This window comes from Frankliniella occidentalis, unplaced genomic scaffold, assembly GCF_000697945.3.
Source record: "Frankliniella occidentalis isolate FOCC.00 unplaced genomic scaffold, Focc_3.1 Scaffold187, whole genome shotgun sequence".
NCBI lineage: Eukaryota > Metazoa > Arthropoda > Insecta > Thysanoptera > Thripidae > Frankliniella > Frankliniella occidentalis.
The window spans coordinates 252,283-270,651 of NW_026267313.1; the positions used below are offsets into that span (position 1 = coordinate 252,283).

The 18,369-nt window shown below is 48.7% G+C and overlaps 3 protein-coding genes across 7 annotated transcripts in view; 2 read left to right on the forward strand and 1 right to left on the reverse strand.

Annotated features, from left to right (window-relative positions):
- The window catches only part of LOC113208493 (uncharacterized), a 106,269-nt gene extending 95,941 nt beyond the window's left edge, over positions 1–10,328 (forward strand). For both annotated transcript variants that reach the window (XM_052272110.1, XM_026425506.2), the window contains exons 3-8: positions 6,504–6,854; positions 7,041–7,255; positions 7,660–7,860; positions 8,176–8,325; positions 8,471–8,520; positions 8,601–10,328. In XM_052272110.1, the coding sequence (XP_052128070.1) occupies positions 6,510–6,854; positions 7,041–7,255; positions 7,660–7,860; positions 8,176–8,325; positions 8,471–8,516 (957 nt within the window). In that variant the 5' untranslated portion in view covers positions 6,504–6,509 and the 3' untranslated portion in view covers positions 8,517–8,520; positions 8,601–10,328. The remainder of the gene's footprint in view (positions 1–6,503; positions 6,855–7,040; positions 7,256–7,659; positions 7,861–8,175; positions 8,326–8,470; positions 8,521–8,600) is intronic.
- A 38-nt stretch (positions 10,329–10,366) lies between these two features.
- LOC113208492 (protein phosphatase 1B) lies at positions 10,367–14,309 on the reverse strand. Of its 2 annotated transcripts, none has more exons than XM_026425503.2 (7): positions 14,142–14,309; positions 12,932–13,150; positions 12,451–12,842; positions 12,097–12,346; positions 11,890–12,007; positions 11,678–11,789; positions 10,367–11,589 (listed from the first exon to the last, which is right to left on the reverse strand). In XM_026425503.2, exons 2-7 carry the CDS (start codon positions 13,100–13,102, stop codon positions 11,511–11,513), a joined length of 1,122 nt encoding a protein of 373 aa, XP_026281288.1. In that variant the 5' UTR covers positions 13,103–13,150; positions 14,142–14,309; the 3' UTR covers positions 10,367–11,510. The 2 variants fall into 2 exon arrangements, with proteins under 2 accessions (XP_026281288.1, XP_026281290.1); XM_026425505.2 differs by lacking the exon at positions 14,142–14,309 and adding an exon at positions 13,648–13,907.
- A 1,440-nt stretch (positions 14,310–15,749) lies between these two features.
- LOC113208502 (FERM, ARHGEF and pleckstrin domain-containing protein 1) overlaps positions 15,750–18,369 on the forward strand; it is a 51,556-nt gene continuing 48,936 nt past the window's right edge. The window contains exon 1 of one of the 3 annotated variants that reach the window (XM_026425517.2): positions 15,750–16,173. The gene's annotated coding sequence lies outside the window, so the exon portion shown is untranslated. Of the gene's footprint in view, positions 16,174–16,219; positions 16,534–18,369 lie in introns of those variants that run through there. The other 2 variants (XM_026425519.2, XM_026425518.2) reach the window with 2 other exon arrangements.

Genomic DNA, 18,369 nt, shown 5'->3' on the forward strand with positions numbered 1-18,369 from the left:
CACCCGACCCAGACCGGACCAACGCCACCTGACCTGGTCGGGACACCATCGGCTGGAATAAATAATTAGCGAAGGTGCGTCGGAAGGACGGATAGAGAGTTTTGGGCCCAAGCTGCAGCCAGGGTAAACTTTCCATACTCCACAAAAGTGCAAACGACGGGCAAACACACAGGCGCCTCTTTTGCATTTTTTAAAAAAGTTTAAAGCGTTATTACTGTTAAACTTTACTCTTGCACATATTATCTGCCGTGAAGCGAAAGAAGGGGGTAAGTCCACTTAGCACAGTGACCTTTTAATTGTCTGTCACTGCTGTCTGGTACATCGGAAGTTCCATAATGACGCTGGGAAGTTAGTTTTCGGTGCAATTTAACTTCTCAGGATGACTTGAGGGACTTCCCATACAACAACGGCAAATGGGTGCATATTATATGCACCCATAATTTTTGCTAGGTTTTGTCACTTTCTTTGCAGCTGTTACTTAGTTTGCAATTCGCAAGGTGGAAATGCGCCTTTTTTTTTTTCCTCTGAAGCGGCTCGTTGCGTTTATGGCGGTTGATGGGTACCCGTGTCCGTGTCCGGGTTGAGATAAGATAGCCACGATGTATTTGTGTCTAATTATAGGGAGGGAGGGAGGGAAGGAGGGAGGCCTGCTCTAGCTGGACGAGCCGGGGTGAGACCTCGCGACATGCTGGGGACATTATCTGGGGAACTAACAGAACGGAGAACCTCATCGTAACTCGTTTACGGCACTGACGTACAAGGAAGGGAGGGGGGGGGGCGGTTTAGGGAAGTGCTTCGCGGGATGAGCAGGACGAGCCCCCTTGCCTGCAGGCCGGGGCGGGTAGTAGGGCCGCGCTGGGTTATTCACACATAGACGTCAACGTGACGAGGATTCTTCCGCCGAGCCGGCTGCTGCTGCTCCTTCTGCTCTCTTTCACTGCCCCCCCCCCTCCCCTCCCATACAACCCTCCCTTTGAATAACATCCGATATTTACAAGCGGCAGCACCTGCTGCTGACTGCACCCTGTGAGGGTGGCAGCGCCACACTCCTCGGACCGCCTTCTCGCTTCCATGTCAGAAAACATTATTTCACCAAGGAGGGGGGCGCCGCCGTTGGGCCTTTGCCCTCATTTGTAAACAACTGGCACGCCCTCCTGTCGGCCGTGTCCGCCGCCACAGCCGACTTACTGAAGAATGGAGAGATGATGAGGGAGGAAGGGAAGGGTGAGGAGGAACAAAAAAATAAGACAGGGCAAAACAGCGCAAAAACAAATGGAAAAGCCGATTTGAAAACGAGGGGAAGTCGTGATCACTAAGGCAACGGTAATGGAATGCTGATGGTGATTGACGCAGTCTGATCTGGTCTGATCAGGCAGCGAAGGACGCCCCTCAGCAGGGTATATCAAAAGTGGCGTAAAATATATAAATATACAATAATGTACATGTTTATTACAGCAAGGCACTGTAAGATCAGAACTGCGCGGGCGCGGGCAGCCGCCGGGCAAGTGGAGATGCTGGAAGCGCCTGAGGACAGAAGGGGCTGGGGCGAGACCAGCAGGACCAACAGGGCCAGCAGGGCGGCCGGGGCGAACCGAGGAGGGTTTGTTTACAGATCACTAACAGAGTTGCGACCTCTGTCACCGCGAGCGAGGAACGGGGCGAGGGGGTGCAAAGGGCGAAAGACAGAGACAGGACAAGGGGGCAGAGACAGAGAGAGGGAGAGAGAGAGAGAGACTCCCTGTCTCCCTCGCCTGTTGGTCCTGCCTCCGCCGTTTATTTACATTACTATGACTTTCCATCATGAATTAAATTGGTTTCTCTGCTTGCCGTTCATGGGCGCCGCCACGCCCCACCACACCCCCACCACACCCCCACCACGCCCAAACTGTACTGAGGGTTCAAACGCGAATCACCGAGAACCACGGCAACACCTAATTAATGCGGAAAAGGGGTCTGATTTTGTCCCAAGCAAAAGTTTAAAACGTGTTGTTAATAACTTGCCACGTTTTGAGTGCGAAGTGACACCGGAAAATATTTGGGGCTACGTTTATCCTCCTACAAGAGTCGATAAGCTAAGTCCTGCACTATGTTACAAGAGTATAACAAGCGTTTCCTACTCTTTCATGAGTTGGATTTTTTTCTACTGTTGCAAGAGTAAGGGGTGTCCTACTTTTGCATTTTCAGGGTGTTTAAGTTTTCTTGTATGTAGCCTACTTTGTCGGCCAGTTTCCTAGTAATGAGCAGAGCAGCATGTCGTGTGCTGGGGGGGACACACATCACATCCCTGAAGCCATTTCATTATCATCCGTGGTGGGAGGCGAGAGAGGGAGGGAGATGGAGAAGGGGGAGGAGAGTGGGCGGTCGGTATAGGGGATGACGCCGTGCACCCCGGCTGGCTGCACGGGGGCCGCTGCGGCGCCCACTCAGTAATTGGAAGGCTGGGCCTCCTGCTTCAGCACCTGCTGCTTCAGCACCTGCTTCAAGCGCCGGCTTCAGCACCTGCGGATAGAGCCCGGAGGGCCCGGAGGGCCAATCCAAGTCCCACTGATGACGTCGCCAACTCAAACTTACTTACCCGCCCGCCCCCGCGCCGCGCGCAGTACCCGCAGGACCCCCGCGGCCCTGCGGAGACCAGACCCCGCCGCCCCCGCCGCCCCTCGCCTCTTCATTTGGGGCACTATGATCCTCCCCACCCCCTCTACGCCCCCCCCCCCTCCAACTGGAGAAACAAGTAGTGTTGCGTGCGTAACGTTTCTTGACGTGTTCTCGGGAGAACACTTTCCCCGATGCATTCTCGCTGTGACGCTCCTCTATCCTTTTACATGGGAATCAGATAGCATCAAGAAACCTGTTCTCCCGAGAACATGTCAAGAAACGTCGCGTTCGCAACACTTGTTTTTCCAGTGCCACTCTAGTTGTGGCGTGTGGTTAAAAACGTAATGTTTCCTTCCTTTTGGGCGGGAGAGGGGAGCGCCCCGCCCACAGAAAAGGACCTAAACCGATCCTATTAATTCTTCGTCTCGCTGGTTAAATTATGCAGGCCGCTTTGTCTGTGTGTGTGTGCGTGGGCACGGATTACATAAATACACAGGTTGTGTGTGTGGGTGTCTTATTTTTTCCTGTTTAGTTGGTCGGTTGTTTCAGGCCAGCCGCTGCAAAGCCTCCTACTGGTCATTATTTACGCATGACTGACAACAGGAGTACTTCATTCCCTCGCCTCTCTCTTCCTCTCTCTCTGTCTCTCTCAAGAAACATTTTGAAAAAAAAAAACTTTCAGTGAAATTTTCAGTTGTACTTTTGTTTTGACAACTTGGTCATTTATTCACCTGCTCGAACTGCGACACTATTTCGAGTGAAATCAGCGGTCAATTTTATTGTGAGGCTTCAGTCCCCTTAACTGCGGGCCATACTAAAACTTAATTCAATTCTCTTTCTCTGTCACTCATCATCCCTCACTCTTTCTCGCTCACGCAAAGCACGCACGCCCTAGTTCGCTTCCAATCGCGCCGGCGGCACCTCTCCTCGGGAATGGAAGCCCCTGTCGAGTAGCGGGGTAGACAGTCCCGCCGAACACGCCTGTTGGGCGCGCGGCCTACCCGCCGCTCCGCAGGCGCCATGTCCGCGGGGACAAGCTGTTGGCAGCGCCGCGGTGGCGGGACAACTCGGCGAGTAAACGCGACGCCCTCGGCTCGTGCGCAGCGTGCGCGCGACTAAACCATAGTGCGATAGTTTTGTCGATATTCTCTGCTTTCAAAGCGCGCCGCGCACGCTTCTTTTCTAACTGCGGATAGAGGCGGGTGGGTGCGGGGCGGGGCGGCGGGCCGGGGAGGAGGATGAGGTTCCTGACAGGTCCACCGTCCGTCCCACCTGTCAATAAGACACAATCTTCTTCAGACTGTTTTGCTCGATTGACGTTTGAATTGAAACAGGAATATAGCGCCCACTCCTGGTGTCACGGCGCGGCGCGGGCCGTGCTATACGCTGCTCCCACTTTAGAAATTTCGGATGCCGCACAGTTTTCATTTTCATTTGCAAGTCTACTGCACGACAATATGGTGCATCGCTGATTTCCCTTTCCACCAATCGCAGTTGTGCGATCGAAAATAGACAGACAGAGACTGGGGCTCTTTCGTAGAATTTAGATATTGTGACGAAAACAAGTACACGTGCTCGTGCTGTGCACATACTTTCTCCCCATTCCTCATGCTCTCTACATACGCTCTCATGTGTGTGCGAAAGCCTTTCTTTTATTGATTTAACGCCGCACAATTTGATTCGTAGAAGAGTACTTCGCTTCCTTCTGCGGCCGTCAGGGTCCGCTTCTGTGCCTCATTTCCCTGAGAGGGAGAGGGCTGGGCCTAGCGCCGGGCGGGCTGAGGCGGGCTGGTGGTGAGGCAGTTCATCTTGTTCATCTCACCGAGTGAAGCGCTGGGCGGCGTGTGTCGTCGTAGGAAGATGAAACCGCAGCATCCGGGGCAGAGGGAGAGGGGGTGCTGGACCAACACTCGGGCGCTCGGGCCACAATCACATAAACCTGCATCGCCCTACCCTACCGGCCGCGCACGCCCACCCTCCGAGAGAGCTCGGCTTGAGAAAGGGGAAGAGGAGGAGAAGGAGGAGGAAGAGAAGAGTGGGACGGATCCCAAATCTATTACGTTCTAAAGTTATGCACGAGTACGAAGGCAGGATAAAATGATGGCGAAACGCCTGAGTAATAAATTAGATACTCTATTCTCTGTTACTACTCGTCAATTTCTTTAAAAAACAAACATATGCGCTGTTAACCAAGTCTCAAGTCAAAGTTAACAGCAGTGAACACCTGTCGCCCGCTTTTCCCGTAGCTTTCTCTGAAATCTGTGTATGTTCTATGGTCCGAGTGAGATACTATCGCGATGAAAGGAGAGAAGTAAATAACTTATTCGTGAGAAGGTTCGAGCCGTTCGTCGAACATCTGACTGGGCAGCGTTTGTACTGGCGCCTGCTGCGCGCTGGGTAGACCAACCTGCCAAAGCAGCTCTATGAAGGCGGGGCCCCGCCCAGAGCTCCCAGGTGCGGAGGCGTCGGCCAAGAAAACGTTTGTCGCCCAACTTCATCCACGCGCCACCTCGAGGAGGGGGGGGGGGGAGGGGCGTTGATTGGCTTCAGGCACATACGAGCCCTGACCACCGAATGCGAACTTCCAAGGGAGAAAAGAGGACATGTGCCCGATATTCTCACACCTTTTCTTCCTTTCCTAAGTTGCTAAGAGATAACAGCTGTTTGTGACCCTGGTGCGGACGACTGATTTTCAACTAACAAGGTAGACGCACGTTAAAACCGTGTGAAGCTGAGCTAAATGTGCGTCTACCTTGGCCTGCGGCGCGCTATAATTAAAATGTTTTCGCGATTTTGGTTGGCATGCCTGTCGACCTCACATCCCAAATCTCACGCCAGGCGCCTCACTTCACGCCGTCTTCCGGGCGGTCTCCCCTTGCGCTTCCTGACAGAGCTGAGCATTTAAAGTTAAAGTTTAATTTTAAGTTCAAGTTAAGCTCAGCAATAATTCTTGTGTGTACTAAAAATTGTCAACAGCCATTTATAGGGGTGCTTGATTTCCATCTAATTTCAATCTAACACCCAAAATTCTCTAGCTTCGATTACTCTAACAACTTTTTTTCTGACAATTTTTATGTATACAATATGTATACATTATGTACATTATGTATAAAATATATTTTACTAAATTTTACGTAGCTTTGCTGTCACGCTCACTGGGTTCAACCAACAAGATTGTAACGAAGTGCCGCCAATGCGCCCTGCTCTGCTAGCTGACGCGCTTGTCGTGCGCCCCCTAATGACGAGAGGGTGTTCCTCGGCCCGTCTCCCCTCGCCGCACCGCACGGGCCGGCCCTGGCCCGGGCCCTCCGGGCTCGGCACGCATCCGTCTCCGTGATGGATACAGCGGCCAGCCCCCCCCCCCCCCCCCCCCCCATGAGCTCGCCCCGCAAACGAGAAGGAATGCCCCGGGTAAGGTGGCGTCGAGGCGTGGCATTCTGTAGTGTAAGAGGAGGTAAAAAGCCTTGACTGCGTGCGAAGCCATCAACAAGGAGGTAGCCTTCACCTTTCACCAGCATGGCGCTGCCCCCGCTGGCCCCGGCTCCGGCTGCGCCCTCGGGAACCTTCGGGGGGAGGGGGGGAGGCTGCTGACCGTGGCGTGGCCGGGCGTTGGCACGCAGGGCCGAAGTAAGGATGACAGAGCCTGTGCTTTACTGCTCCATTTAAAGCTCGTGAGGCGAGGCGTCATCCTCCTGAAACGGCCTGAGCTGGCGGGGCGGGGTGGGGCGGTGCGCAGAGCCGCCAGGGCCTCAGGGAGGCGAGGCACCGACCAAGGTGAGCCTGGGCCCGGGCTGGGCAGACGACTCGCAGCGCTCACATCAGTGCGCGACCGTAGCGACCCTCCTCGCCAACATCGGGGTACACCGTGTCTTAACCGTGTCTCACCCTGTTCTGTTGCCGTGTTGCAGACCGTGATGGTGGTGCGGCGGAGCGGCGGCCGGCCGCTGACGGCGTCCTGGGAGCTGGCGGTGGTGCTGCTGTGCGCGCTGTGCGGCGCCGGGAGGGCCGCGCCCTGGAACCAGGACGAGGACCTGGCCGCGCTGGGCAGCCTGGACAGCCTGCTCGCCTATGAGGACCTGCGGCAGGCCGTGCAGCAGGCGGAGGACGCCTGGGGGCAGCCCGGGGCGGTCGCGGGGGTGGCGCCCGGGGCGGTCCCGGGGGCGGCGGCCCGGGGCAAGGGCGCGGCGGCGTGGCAGCCCGCCGAGCCCGACCCGCAGCTCTACCTCCTTACCGAGTACGACCGCGGCGGACAGGGACAGGTGAGCCTCTCAAAGAGTCCGCACGGTGTGCTTGACGCCACATTGACGTCAAACGTGTCCAAAATTTTAACTAGAATGTTGACCGGAAACGTCGCAAAAGCATACACCGTCACGACCATCATCGGCAGCTCGGTGAAGGCCGTGACGATAATGACTCCTTATAACTTTGTCCTGACCTCGCGGCAGACCCGCGTGAAGAGGAACAGGGAGGCGGTGGCGGCGGCGGCCGCGGCGGGCCGCCTCAGCGCCCGGAGCAACAACGGCCTGCGCCGGCACGTGCGCAACCCGTCGAGCAGCAGCAGCCAGAGGCTGTCCATCGTCAACCCGCTGGACGTGCTGCGCCAGCGCCTGCTGCTGGAGATCGCCCGCCGCAGGAAGGCCTCCGTGCCGCAGTCCAACAGGTGGGTGCGGCTAGGAGTCAGCGAGGCGACCGCCGACCGACCGACCGACCGACCGGGCGATCGACCGGTGACATTGACCCGCGCCGGCCTGCATGCGCCCGGCCTGCACCGAGTCTCAAAAGACGTCATTCTGACGTAGACACGTACGACGTCATCTGGTTGACCATGACCTCATGTCGACTATGTCAACGTCGGAAGACTTGAAGCTAAGAATGGGGGTTTTTCAGACCGAAAATTTTCCGGGAAAAATTAAAAAATTTGAAATGTTTCTAGAAAATTTGAAGAAAGCGAAACTGCTCGGATACAAATTAAGAGATTTTTTTTAATTCTTGAAAAAATTTCAGTAATACTTTCCCGAAAAAATAAAAAATCCCTAGTTGAAAATATCGCCTATTATTGTCCAGGGAGATGCTGGAGGGGATCGGCAAGCGGTCCTGGAGCCCCAAGGTGTCAGCGGAACAGCAGGTCGAGCGTCTGGAGCGGTGCCTGGCCGAGCTGGGCGAACTCAACGAGCTGCGGGGCCCGGCCAAGGCCGAGGACAAGTTGGCGCGACTCACCCTCCTCTACCGGGCCATCGAGTACGGCAACAAGTGCGACCTTACCAGGTCAGCGCAAACAGAACGTAGATTGCATTTTGAATTGTCGATCGGGAACAGGGTGAGGTGCCCCCAACAGCGAATGCCCTCCGACGCGAGGTAACGTTCTCTTGCCCAAGGCTCCCGAACTTGGGCGCTGCTGGGCGGGCCACCGTTTTAACACGGCTGCTTGGCGGGTTGGCCTACCCAGGGCGTTGCAGGCGTCATCATTGGCGTTGGCTCGTCAAACTTTCACTGTGGGGACACCTTGTGGGACCTCACCTCAGAGGTGCTGCCATTGTGGCATATCAGGAAGATTTATTTTGGGTTTTCTTACTTGTCTAGTGATTTGGGAGATCAAGGAGATCAGCGTCAACAGCAGCAACAACAGCAGCAGCAGTTGCCCTCAGAAACACGGCCTCAGGAGCAGGGAGAGACGAACCACATCAGGGATGAACAGGACGACTGGAGTGCACGACAGCAGGCGAACGGCTGGTAAGATATATTCTTCTTTGAAAAAAAAATAGATTTTTAAATGTTATTTTGTTCTATACTTTAACATTTATACTTTAACATTTATACTTTAACATTTACTGGCAAATTTTGTCTGGTCTAAAATCAACGTATATTCCTTACACAGGTCCAGAAACACACGAGCTGCCACGAGTAGCAACCTTACATCCTAAAAAGGTATAATTATGGATAAATAAATAAATAATTTTAAGAACAAATACACATGAGTTAATGCATCATTTGACCTATTTTTGCAGGGTGGTGCTTGTTTTGCTCTTTCTTCCTCAAGACCCAGGTCCCATTTTGTATGATAGAATACTTAGGCTGGCCTTTGTTTCTCCTGATGGCATCAATCCTCTTGCCTTATTTTTGTATTTCTGTGGGGGAGCATGTGGCAATGGTGATGTAACACATTAGCATGTTGTAACAGGTTTTAACGTTGTACTTAATGATAAATATATCAATATTAATTTTGGAAACGGAAACGGACTTGTTGTACTGCGATGCTGCATCAACTGGTTTTCTGTTGATGTTTATGAATCTAGTCCAGCTTTTAATCCAAAACACTCTGTGTCAAATTTTGGTTTAAACAGTCAGGCAAGAATATTTTGTTTTGATCGATTAAAATTGTACTGCAACAGTTATTCAATCATTAAATTAACATATTTGTAGTCTTTGAGGCATTGAAAGCTCTGCTTGCTTAAAAAAATACGGGAGTATTTATTATTTAAATTTCTAATTTAAAGAAAATTTAGGATCAATTGCATTGTTCACAATCAATAAGATGTGGCATATTCAACCGCAACCACAAAAATGTATGTGATTGCAATGCATATAAGTAATTTTGACCTTTACATCTTTCTTTCATAATGATATGAGTAAGTTGTAAGAAAGACAGTAAAAATAGGTTCCACTTTCTAACTAATGAGTTTTACTTACTGCACATCATAAAATAAAATAAAAAGATCACTTAATTTTAGGTTGGATAGTCTTGCTAAAAATAGGCGCAGTATCAGTACCGAGAGTTGAAGTCGGAACAGCTAATTTTAGAAGAAATCAATGGTTCTGAAATAAAGCCAGCACATAGCCAAACAATGGCCTTTCTTCCCCAAAGAATACTTTATTTCCTATTCTTTCTCTCCTGCACTTCCCTTCACATTTGTGAAAGGAGTAGTTTAATACCTCTGTAGATAATTTGGTTCCCGGAAAGAGGGAAAAATGTTTAAGATCTACGTTAATGGTAGACAGTTAGAATTTTAGTTCCTATCTTTTAATTTTGTTAAATTTTGTTGTTGTAATGAATTTTAAAAAGTGATGTAGTCTTAAATTTCAAAAGTAACTGAGATTCATATTAAAATAAATTTGGGTACAGTATCTTGCTTTAATATTTCCTATGCGCAACTGATGGCTGGATGTATAAAGGTCAATTCAAACTTGTGCTTGGTCCCTCATTACGTATTTACATGGTAAGAAAGAACAGAATATACTTTGAATTGTATGAGCACTGTTTCCTCAGTCTTGGCAATATTTTATTTTAATGCTGCAACTTCACTTCACTTCAAAAACAAAAGTTTTATGAGATCATTTTTTGTCTTGAGTTGAATGGCATTCACCACACGACCTTAAGATCTGTGAATGTAGCAAAATAATTGAGTGTGAATATGTGGAAGTTGACTTGATCTGCTCATGTATGGCTGGGATGGGCAGAACACATTCCATATGTCTTACTTAAAATACCCACTTGCCATAAATTTTTGCCTAATTATTTTTGAAGAAACAGAATGTTGTGAAGGCTGCCATCTGTAAAAGTGGCCTTGTGCCTGGTAAGCAAAGGTTGCAATTACTGAACTGAACTGATAACTAATCTGAAGGTAGAAACTAGATGCTTAGCAAGCAATCTTCCTCTCCTCTGTAACACATGGCAAACTGTATTATAGTAAATATTGCATTGTCATTACTCATAGTAATAAATGCCATAAGTTGTATGAATTTGGTTCATATTCAAACCATAAAACCAAAAACATGAGTTATCACCATTCACTGCTTTATTCAGTTCGCTTGCATAACAACTTTAACTACGAAAATTTTACTCAATAAACCTTCCATACATGCTAATTTAAACATCACATATTTCAATGCAGGTTCTTAGAAAGGAGTCGTAAAGCATACTGGATTTCATGAAATTATACAAAAGAAAACCCTTCCAAGTAAACTAAAATGCAAAACGGTAATACAGAGACCATCACATTTTCTTCCAGTGAGTCACAAAGAGGTGAATTCGCTAAGTATTTAAAATCAGAGGAACAAGAAATAAAACATCATAAAACACAAAAGCAATATGGCAGAGAAGTACCAATCATAGCTGTGTCCAAGACCTTATTCCTCGGGCTCCTATCACTGTCGGTTGGTAAGCCTGAACTCTCCTCACTTCACAAAGCAGGTAGATGTGACATCAAAATGTGTTTAACAGCAATGCTATTAAGAAAAGGATGTACTGATACTGTCACAAGTATTACAGAAGGGGTTAGTAAGGGAATACTAATCTAAGACAGACACCACAAAGTTCGCAAACCATTTAAAATTAATTGGACAGCGCAAACCTGACCACAAGATAATGATTGAACTGTCTATTTAATTTCATGTTAATTTAGAGCATACAAACAGATAATTTGGTTACAAACCTCAATCCTTTGGAATTTGTTATCACAATCATGGTGCTGATTTTTGAAAGAGAACATAAGCCATCATGAACTTAATTTGAAGAGTTACGACTAGTTGGATGATACTGAAACGTAACCATTGAATAATTTCACCAGTTAAATTGATAGAGTGAAAGTCGTGAGTGAGGAAGTTGTACCCAATTCCAATGAATTCACACCAATTTCTAACTACACATTGAAATTTTTTAAAAAGAAAGAAAAGGAGGAAGAGAATTCACAAATTAACATACATCATACACAGCAAATGATATATAAATACATAAGACGAGTTATGTGACTGTTAAATTATATAAAATTTCATACAAATGCTTATAAAAAATCAAAACCCGCAAGGGTGGAGGAGAGAAAATTAAAAGAGGAAAGAACGTTTTATTGCAGTAAAGTTTTTCCTTTTTTTTCATGAAACAGGTTAAAAAAATGGGTAGAAACTTACAGCATACAGGGTTCTCAAAAGCCGTCATAGCTTATTACACTTTCTACTTTATTTGGACACAGCCTCTTGAAAACATTATCAATGAAGTTTCGTCTGAAAAAACAATACCACAATATCAGCAAACTAAAGATCAGGGTTGGGAAAAAATGTCAGCTTACGAGAAAGAAATAAGCCAACTTACTTTGCACTGATTCCTCCACCAGGCGGGAGACCAGGGATTTCTTCCTCTTGCAGAATTTGTAGCACATGTCCGAATTCCAAATCATCCCCTCCCATCCTGTCCCGTACAAGTTCTAAACCAGACAAATTATGGAAGAGTTAAGAAAGCAAGAAAAAAAAATAGGTATAAAAAAAAGTGAAGTCTTTAGGTGAGTTGTAAATTACGTGTCTTACCAGTTATCCTCCTCTCTAAATAAGCTTCCAGGTCTGCCTCTTTAGCCTTGGCATCATCACAGGGTTTAGGAGCTCCTGGGAAGGTAACCAGCACAATACTCATATTATCCCGGCTACCCTACAAATCAGAAATAAAGATATTAAATACTTGGTCTAGATTAAGAACTTTTCACTTAACTTCAGAGATTACATTGTTAAATGGTGTACCTTAAACAAGCATGTGTCAACAACTTGGTTACAAATGTTCTCTAGATCATCAGAAAGCAGAAGCCTTGACCGGACGTAGTCACACAAGTCCACATTACTCATTACGTCCCAAACACCATCACAAGCAAGAACAAGGAATTCATCCTTGTCATCACTTCTTTCATGTACAAAAACTTCTGGCTCAGGTGACACTAATTGCTCACAAGGACCACGACCTTCAACATTCTTGTATTCATAATCTCCTAAGGCTCTGCACAAATAAATTCAACAAGTTATTATAACAATAAACAGATGACTTTAATGAAAAAGGTGATGGCTAGATACGTATAGATAGATAATACAAAGGATCATTACCTTGACACTGCAAGTGATCCATTAACTCGCTGAATCATTACGCTTCCTCCAGCCCGCTGGATTCGCTCTTTTTCAGTTGGCAAGACAGGCTTATGATCTTGAGTAGAAAAGACAAGTTGTCCAGCACGACACAGAACAGCCCGAGAGTCCCCACAGTTAGCCACAAACACTTGTCGAGGAGAAATTAATGCACAAACTGCAGTAGACCCTGACTTGTCCTCTCCACTTGCAAGTTCTGGTAGCATTCGCATTCTATCGTCTAAATTCAGGAAGCCAGAGCGGATGCCTTTGATAAACTCAGATTTTTGAAACTCTTCCGTTTTCACAATGGATTCTAATAAATGTTCTGCACAATGAGCAGAAACTCTTGCTCCAGCATGACCATCAAATACCTAGAAAGAAAAAAAAGATAATAGTAGAGGGACCACAGTTAGATATTATTCAGAGATGACTACTTATGCCCTATAAACCTAAAACTTACTGCAAAAAATGACCAGTCCTTGAGGTCAGAGCCCAGTCCTGTTATGGCGCGATGCGCATCTTCCATTTCCACTCTCCATCCTTGCATACTCGAGACACCAAACCGTAATCCATTCCCTGCTCCATGTTCGTTCGTCTTTTCAGTCTTCGGCTTATCCAGGAAGGCTCCCATTGTGACGGCACTCGCTTTTACAGTTTTATCGTGTTAGCATCTTTTATCCTGAAAAGAGGGAAACATAAAAGATTAGAGAAAATCAGTATCAAAATTTAAAAGAGACATAATTTACATTAATTGTAAGTCCTTCAGAGAGGAAATTATAAGTTCAAGAAGTTCTTAATGATGGAAGAAAAGTTTAGCGTGAAATTAAAATTAAAAATGTGCAGCCTTTGATGTAATTATCCGCACATTAACAAGAAAGCGAGTAAATCTAACCTACAAAGAGTAATAAATATTATTCTAACTATATGGTATTTCAATAACGAAAGTGACAGACAACAATAGAAATTCGATACGAGCAAAGACATAGATTAGGAGACTTCATAAATAAGAGTTTAAGACACATTGTGGTTCTATTTAGGCCATGCCATTTAAAGGTTATCCAGCAATGTTTCAGGGAACATTACAAAATAAATCATGATGCAAACAGAGAAATATTTTTGTTGACACATTTTTATAATAAATAACAATGTATCAGTAAGCACACCGATGAGACTCACTTTCATGCACATTTTCTCAATATGTTGTGGAAAAACAGGTTTCTACTAAACACTGTCAGTTTCCAAACAAAAGAATTGGACAAATACTAAAATATAAAGTAGGCGTATCTCCGCTCTGCGTATCGCTAGAATCGCGTCCCCAGCGAATTTTTATCCCGAGTGAACAGCTTGGGACAGCGCGAACTTAAACAAACCGAGACACACAGTCACCTAAGAAAACTCAACCTCTAAAACACTGATTCAACAATCGTTTTCACGTGTTTGCGCAAGAGATGAGTCAACTGGTGGTGTGCCGACTGGCTCCAAGGCGTTATCCTAAGAAACTGGGAAACGCAAGGAGCGCCGACATATAGAGAAACCTTAAGTGTTCAGGGGTTTAAAGCAAGTGGATTGTTTTCCATGCAGGACGGGATGAGCAGGCCATATCTCCAACGCACACGCTTCTAGGGGCGTTAGTACGCAGATTTGAGGTGAAACTAAACCATTACATTTACCTTGAAAATATAAGAGAAAATTTGAAGCCCTGGGTGACAGTGGGCCTACATTTATAACGAGTAAAATCCCATTATTTCATTGATATCAAACCCAACGCGAGTCGCTACGTACACTACGTTATATGAATGGCGGATAATCGGTTCTGCTCACTGCGCATGCTCGTTCTAAATATAGAAAATTTGAATTACGTCACGCTTTTCCAATCAGCTGTTGCAAACTTCGCCGACAAATTTAAAATCACATTGATTTTAACTCCCTGTGTTCTAAAATGTATTTCCTTGTGAGTCAGATCCAAATTTCTTTAAGATAAAAGAGGTTTGCAAGAGGGAGCGTTCAAACTGACTGTGGCAGCATTGCTTCAGCCGAACTAAGAAAAAATGCTGCGTAGCTGCGTAGTTTGTAATTTACCCCGAATGTCAGGCTCATGAAAGTCGGTCAAAGCAGTAGTTACTTCGCAGAAGTTAAAAAACTCGCTGAACTTTCCAATGAAAATTAAACAGACAAGCTACTGAAGTTTTTCCGTGTGTTTTGGCGGGAGACGTGTTTTCGCGCCACATCATGCAACAGCGCCCTCGACACACTTGTCAAGCAAACATCATCAATGGTCATGAGCCCCATCGAAAGTAAAATATGAGACTAGTACAGGGCCAAGGTAACATTTTCTTTCTGATTTTAACGTAAGTGAAATGTTACAAAAGGACTAGCAACTTTGGGTGAGGGTCTGGTGGCAACATTTTTCTCTCAGCTCAAAATATATGAAAAATTTCACAGACAACTGTTGGCGCCTGGTTTCAAACGTATTAACCACATTCCTCACAAAAATCTTGATCAAAAATAAGCACAAATGTCGCAAACTGATGTGAACTCAGACATGTCACACAAACTATCTTGGTAAATATTCTGAGTATTCAGGGGGCGCCATGGGCCCTGTACTTTTTTTTTCCTTTTGATGTACTGCATTGAGCATTTGGGTGTTGCCTACTCGCTAGGCGCCGGCTTAGCCGTAAGGCACCACGCATTAGTTACAAGCGCCACGGGTGGACGAGAGTAGGCAAGCTCAAACATGCTCGCACTGCTGCATCCAGTATAGTATACCCAAATTAAAGTACGGGGTCCTGGGGACTTTGGGACCCTGTAAAATCGTGCATCGGATCGTTTACATTCATTACGACGGTGTGTCCACACTGTGGTCAAGCTTTGCTGGGCTTTTCAACCCCTTGCATCCTGCATGCGCTCGCAAAGTCAACGTGTTTGGCGCTACGTTCAAGGAGAGTGGAATTTAGTCAGCAAACAGTAATTTCTGAACGCGGGTTGCAACCCCCTCCTACTCCCACCCCCCAGCCCCTCCCGAGGGGGTGGATGGAGAGGGGGTGGAAGGGGGTTGGAGGCATGGTGGTGGAGGCTTGACTCGGCAGAGGCAGGGGTGGGTGTGCTCGGCTCGGCCCTTGCCTCGGCGCGGTTCGGGTCGGGCCTCGGGCTCGAGCGGGGGTAGTTCTAGGGTACGGCCCTGGCAGGGGGTGGGGCAGGGGCAGCATCGGGAGGGGGGCTGTCAGCTGAGGCTGCTTTGGCTCCAGGAGAGGGTGTGGCACCCCTGGTCCAGCTCTGCCCGCTCGTGTCGAGAGTCAGTGGAGCTGGCTGGTGCGGTGCGGTGATATGGCCGTACGGACCTGAGGTCAGGACAGCAGGGCCCAACGGCTGTCCCGTAGGACATCCTGAACGGCCTCGTGCAGGCCGAGGAGCCGGAGCCGAGCACGGCCCGGGCCGCGACGAGTCGAGCGCGACCGCGAGCGCCTGGATGTGGCGGGGAGTGGCTGGAGCGCTGCGGCGGCGGCGGCGACAGTAGTAGCAGCAGCGCGAGCGTCGAGGCCTGGCGCAGCGAGTACGCCGCGATACTGAGGTTGACGTAAAGCCCTGCAAATGCCCTGGTGATCAGGCGCGTCCACTACGGGCCCGACCCAAGTCCTCCGCCAACGCCCTGGCCGTGGGAGATACGCCCCTGCTGCAGCGCTGGATCCTGCCTGAAGGATGAAGGTCAGTGTGGCGTCTGCTTGTTGGGGTTCCAGAGCGCTCGTCTCCGGCCGCTCCGTTGGTGTCCTGCGCCAAGGACCCCCCTGGGCCGTAGGGATGCAGCAGCCAGCGGGGCTCGGTGATCACTGATTGTGCGATTCGTGACATAAACCTTTCGACCACGCTGGTCGGAGACGTCGGGCAGCAGCAGAGTGTCGCGAGTGCAGTGCTTACGCCTCGGTCCGGCCTTAATCCTGCCAGAGGAAGCCTGGCAGAGTGGCCCCACCGACCGCTGCAGGGGCTGTGGCTGCAGGTGCAAGGGGGGTCAAAGAACTGCGACCTGCGAACCCTTTCCGTCCCTTCGAGAATTTCAGGCCGATGCAGGTTGGTTGGCTTCTTTCTTGGCTTTGCACGAGAGGCTACGAGGACGGCGAGGCCCGTATTTGCCTCATAATCCCAACAGGTTATTGGGTTCCTTTTAGGTTAGGTTTGTTTTTGTGTGGGTGTCAGAGCTGGTCGAAATGTCAGTCTCATATTCGTCCTGTCGGGATGCTTAATCAAACAAATACTACTCACATTATTGTATATCTTCAAATATTATTTTTATGTTTTCTTCGTTTTAAATATTGATCATTCTTAAAAACTGTAATGCTCTTTAAATTGCAATGTACAGTATTTCATTTTTCATAATTCTACCAAAAGAAAGATGTCATAATTATTTTTACAAATTGATGTTTGGGTTTTCTGTTTCTCGGTAAATTATTACTTCAGTGGTCTTGTGGTTCTGTTCGGACAACAAAGTAGTTTAATCTGAATGTGTTGTTCTGTTTTCTAGTAAGACGTAATTACATCTTAGAAGTAACAACAGTTAAATTGTCCCCGTTCCATCTAAATTTACTGTGAGTCTTTGTTGCCGCAACATTTTGCGCTCTCTTCCATGTTAGCCACAATGTTTTCGATTCTCATTGGGCTGAGTACAGACGTATGATGCTTTCTTGCCCAGATGTCTGGCAGAGGCCTCATGATTGGATAAGTGGTATCTGCCGTCTGAAGAGACCCACCAGAGGGACTGAATGATCTGCCTGTGATGGCGCTCTCTGAGTTTGGACAAAACTCAATCCCATCAATGTGAGATCAGATATGAAGTATCACATTGTATCATTTTCTTGTGTGCTTTTCGGTTGTGTTGCCTGAAATGTTTATTTCAGTTCCGTTCCCTTTCCTTTCATTTTAATTATTATTCTTACGGACAAGAACGAGGTGCATAATAAACTCATGCAGGGAAAATGAAATGAAAGGATGCAAGGGAAGGAGGAATATGAGGGGGGATAAAGAGGGGGGGGGCGATAGGGCGTCGCACCGGCCGGCGAGCAAGACCGTCACCGTCATGCTTGTCTGGGGCGTAGAACTCCCACTCTCCTCTCCTAGACCGCACCGTCCGCCCGTCCGTGGCGCCTCACCCCCCAGCCACTTTTCGCTCCTCCAATCAGGCCTCCCTTCATCCTGTCTTTCGTCCTTCCCGTCGTCGGTCTTCCGTCGGGTCTCGGGTCCTTCCTTCCCCCCCCCCCCACACACACAGACACACACATACGGTCACGTGACTTATATCTGTCGTGCATCACCGCCCAGCGCCTCCACCATCCCCCCTTCTGTCCCGTCGTCGTCGATTCATTTGAGGATGCTTTACCCATCAGTGCGCCGCCCGGCCCGTCGCGGCGGCGTGGAGGCGCGTCTCGCCCGACGCCCCCGGGCCCGAGGGCGGGGCCCTGGTCGGGGGGGAGGAGGAGGAGGGGGGGGGGGCAGTGACCCACACGACCACACGACGCCCCCGTCCAGCCGCCTGCGCCTGGGCCCGCCACAGCCCGACCGACGACGCTTTTACAAAGCTTAAGGTGAACGGTTCGTTCGTGCAGTTCGAACCCTCTCTGCCGGAGCCAAAGCCTTGTCGTCATCATCGTCACAGCGCCGTCCTGGGGTCCTGGGCCGCGATGGGCGCCTGGCCTGGCGCTACAAACAACAACAACAGTGGCGCCGGCGTCGTCTGTGACACACGGGCAGGGCGACGACAGGACAGCGTCGAAACAGGATGTCAAGCAGGCGTCATTCCGATTGTGTGGAGGGCGTAGTATCTCCAGGCCCGCTGTCGCGGGCGCCCCGCGTAGACCCGCTGCCTTTAGCTTCTCCCGCGGGGGATGGGGGGGGGGGCATTGTGTGCGTGTG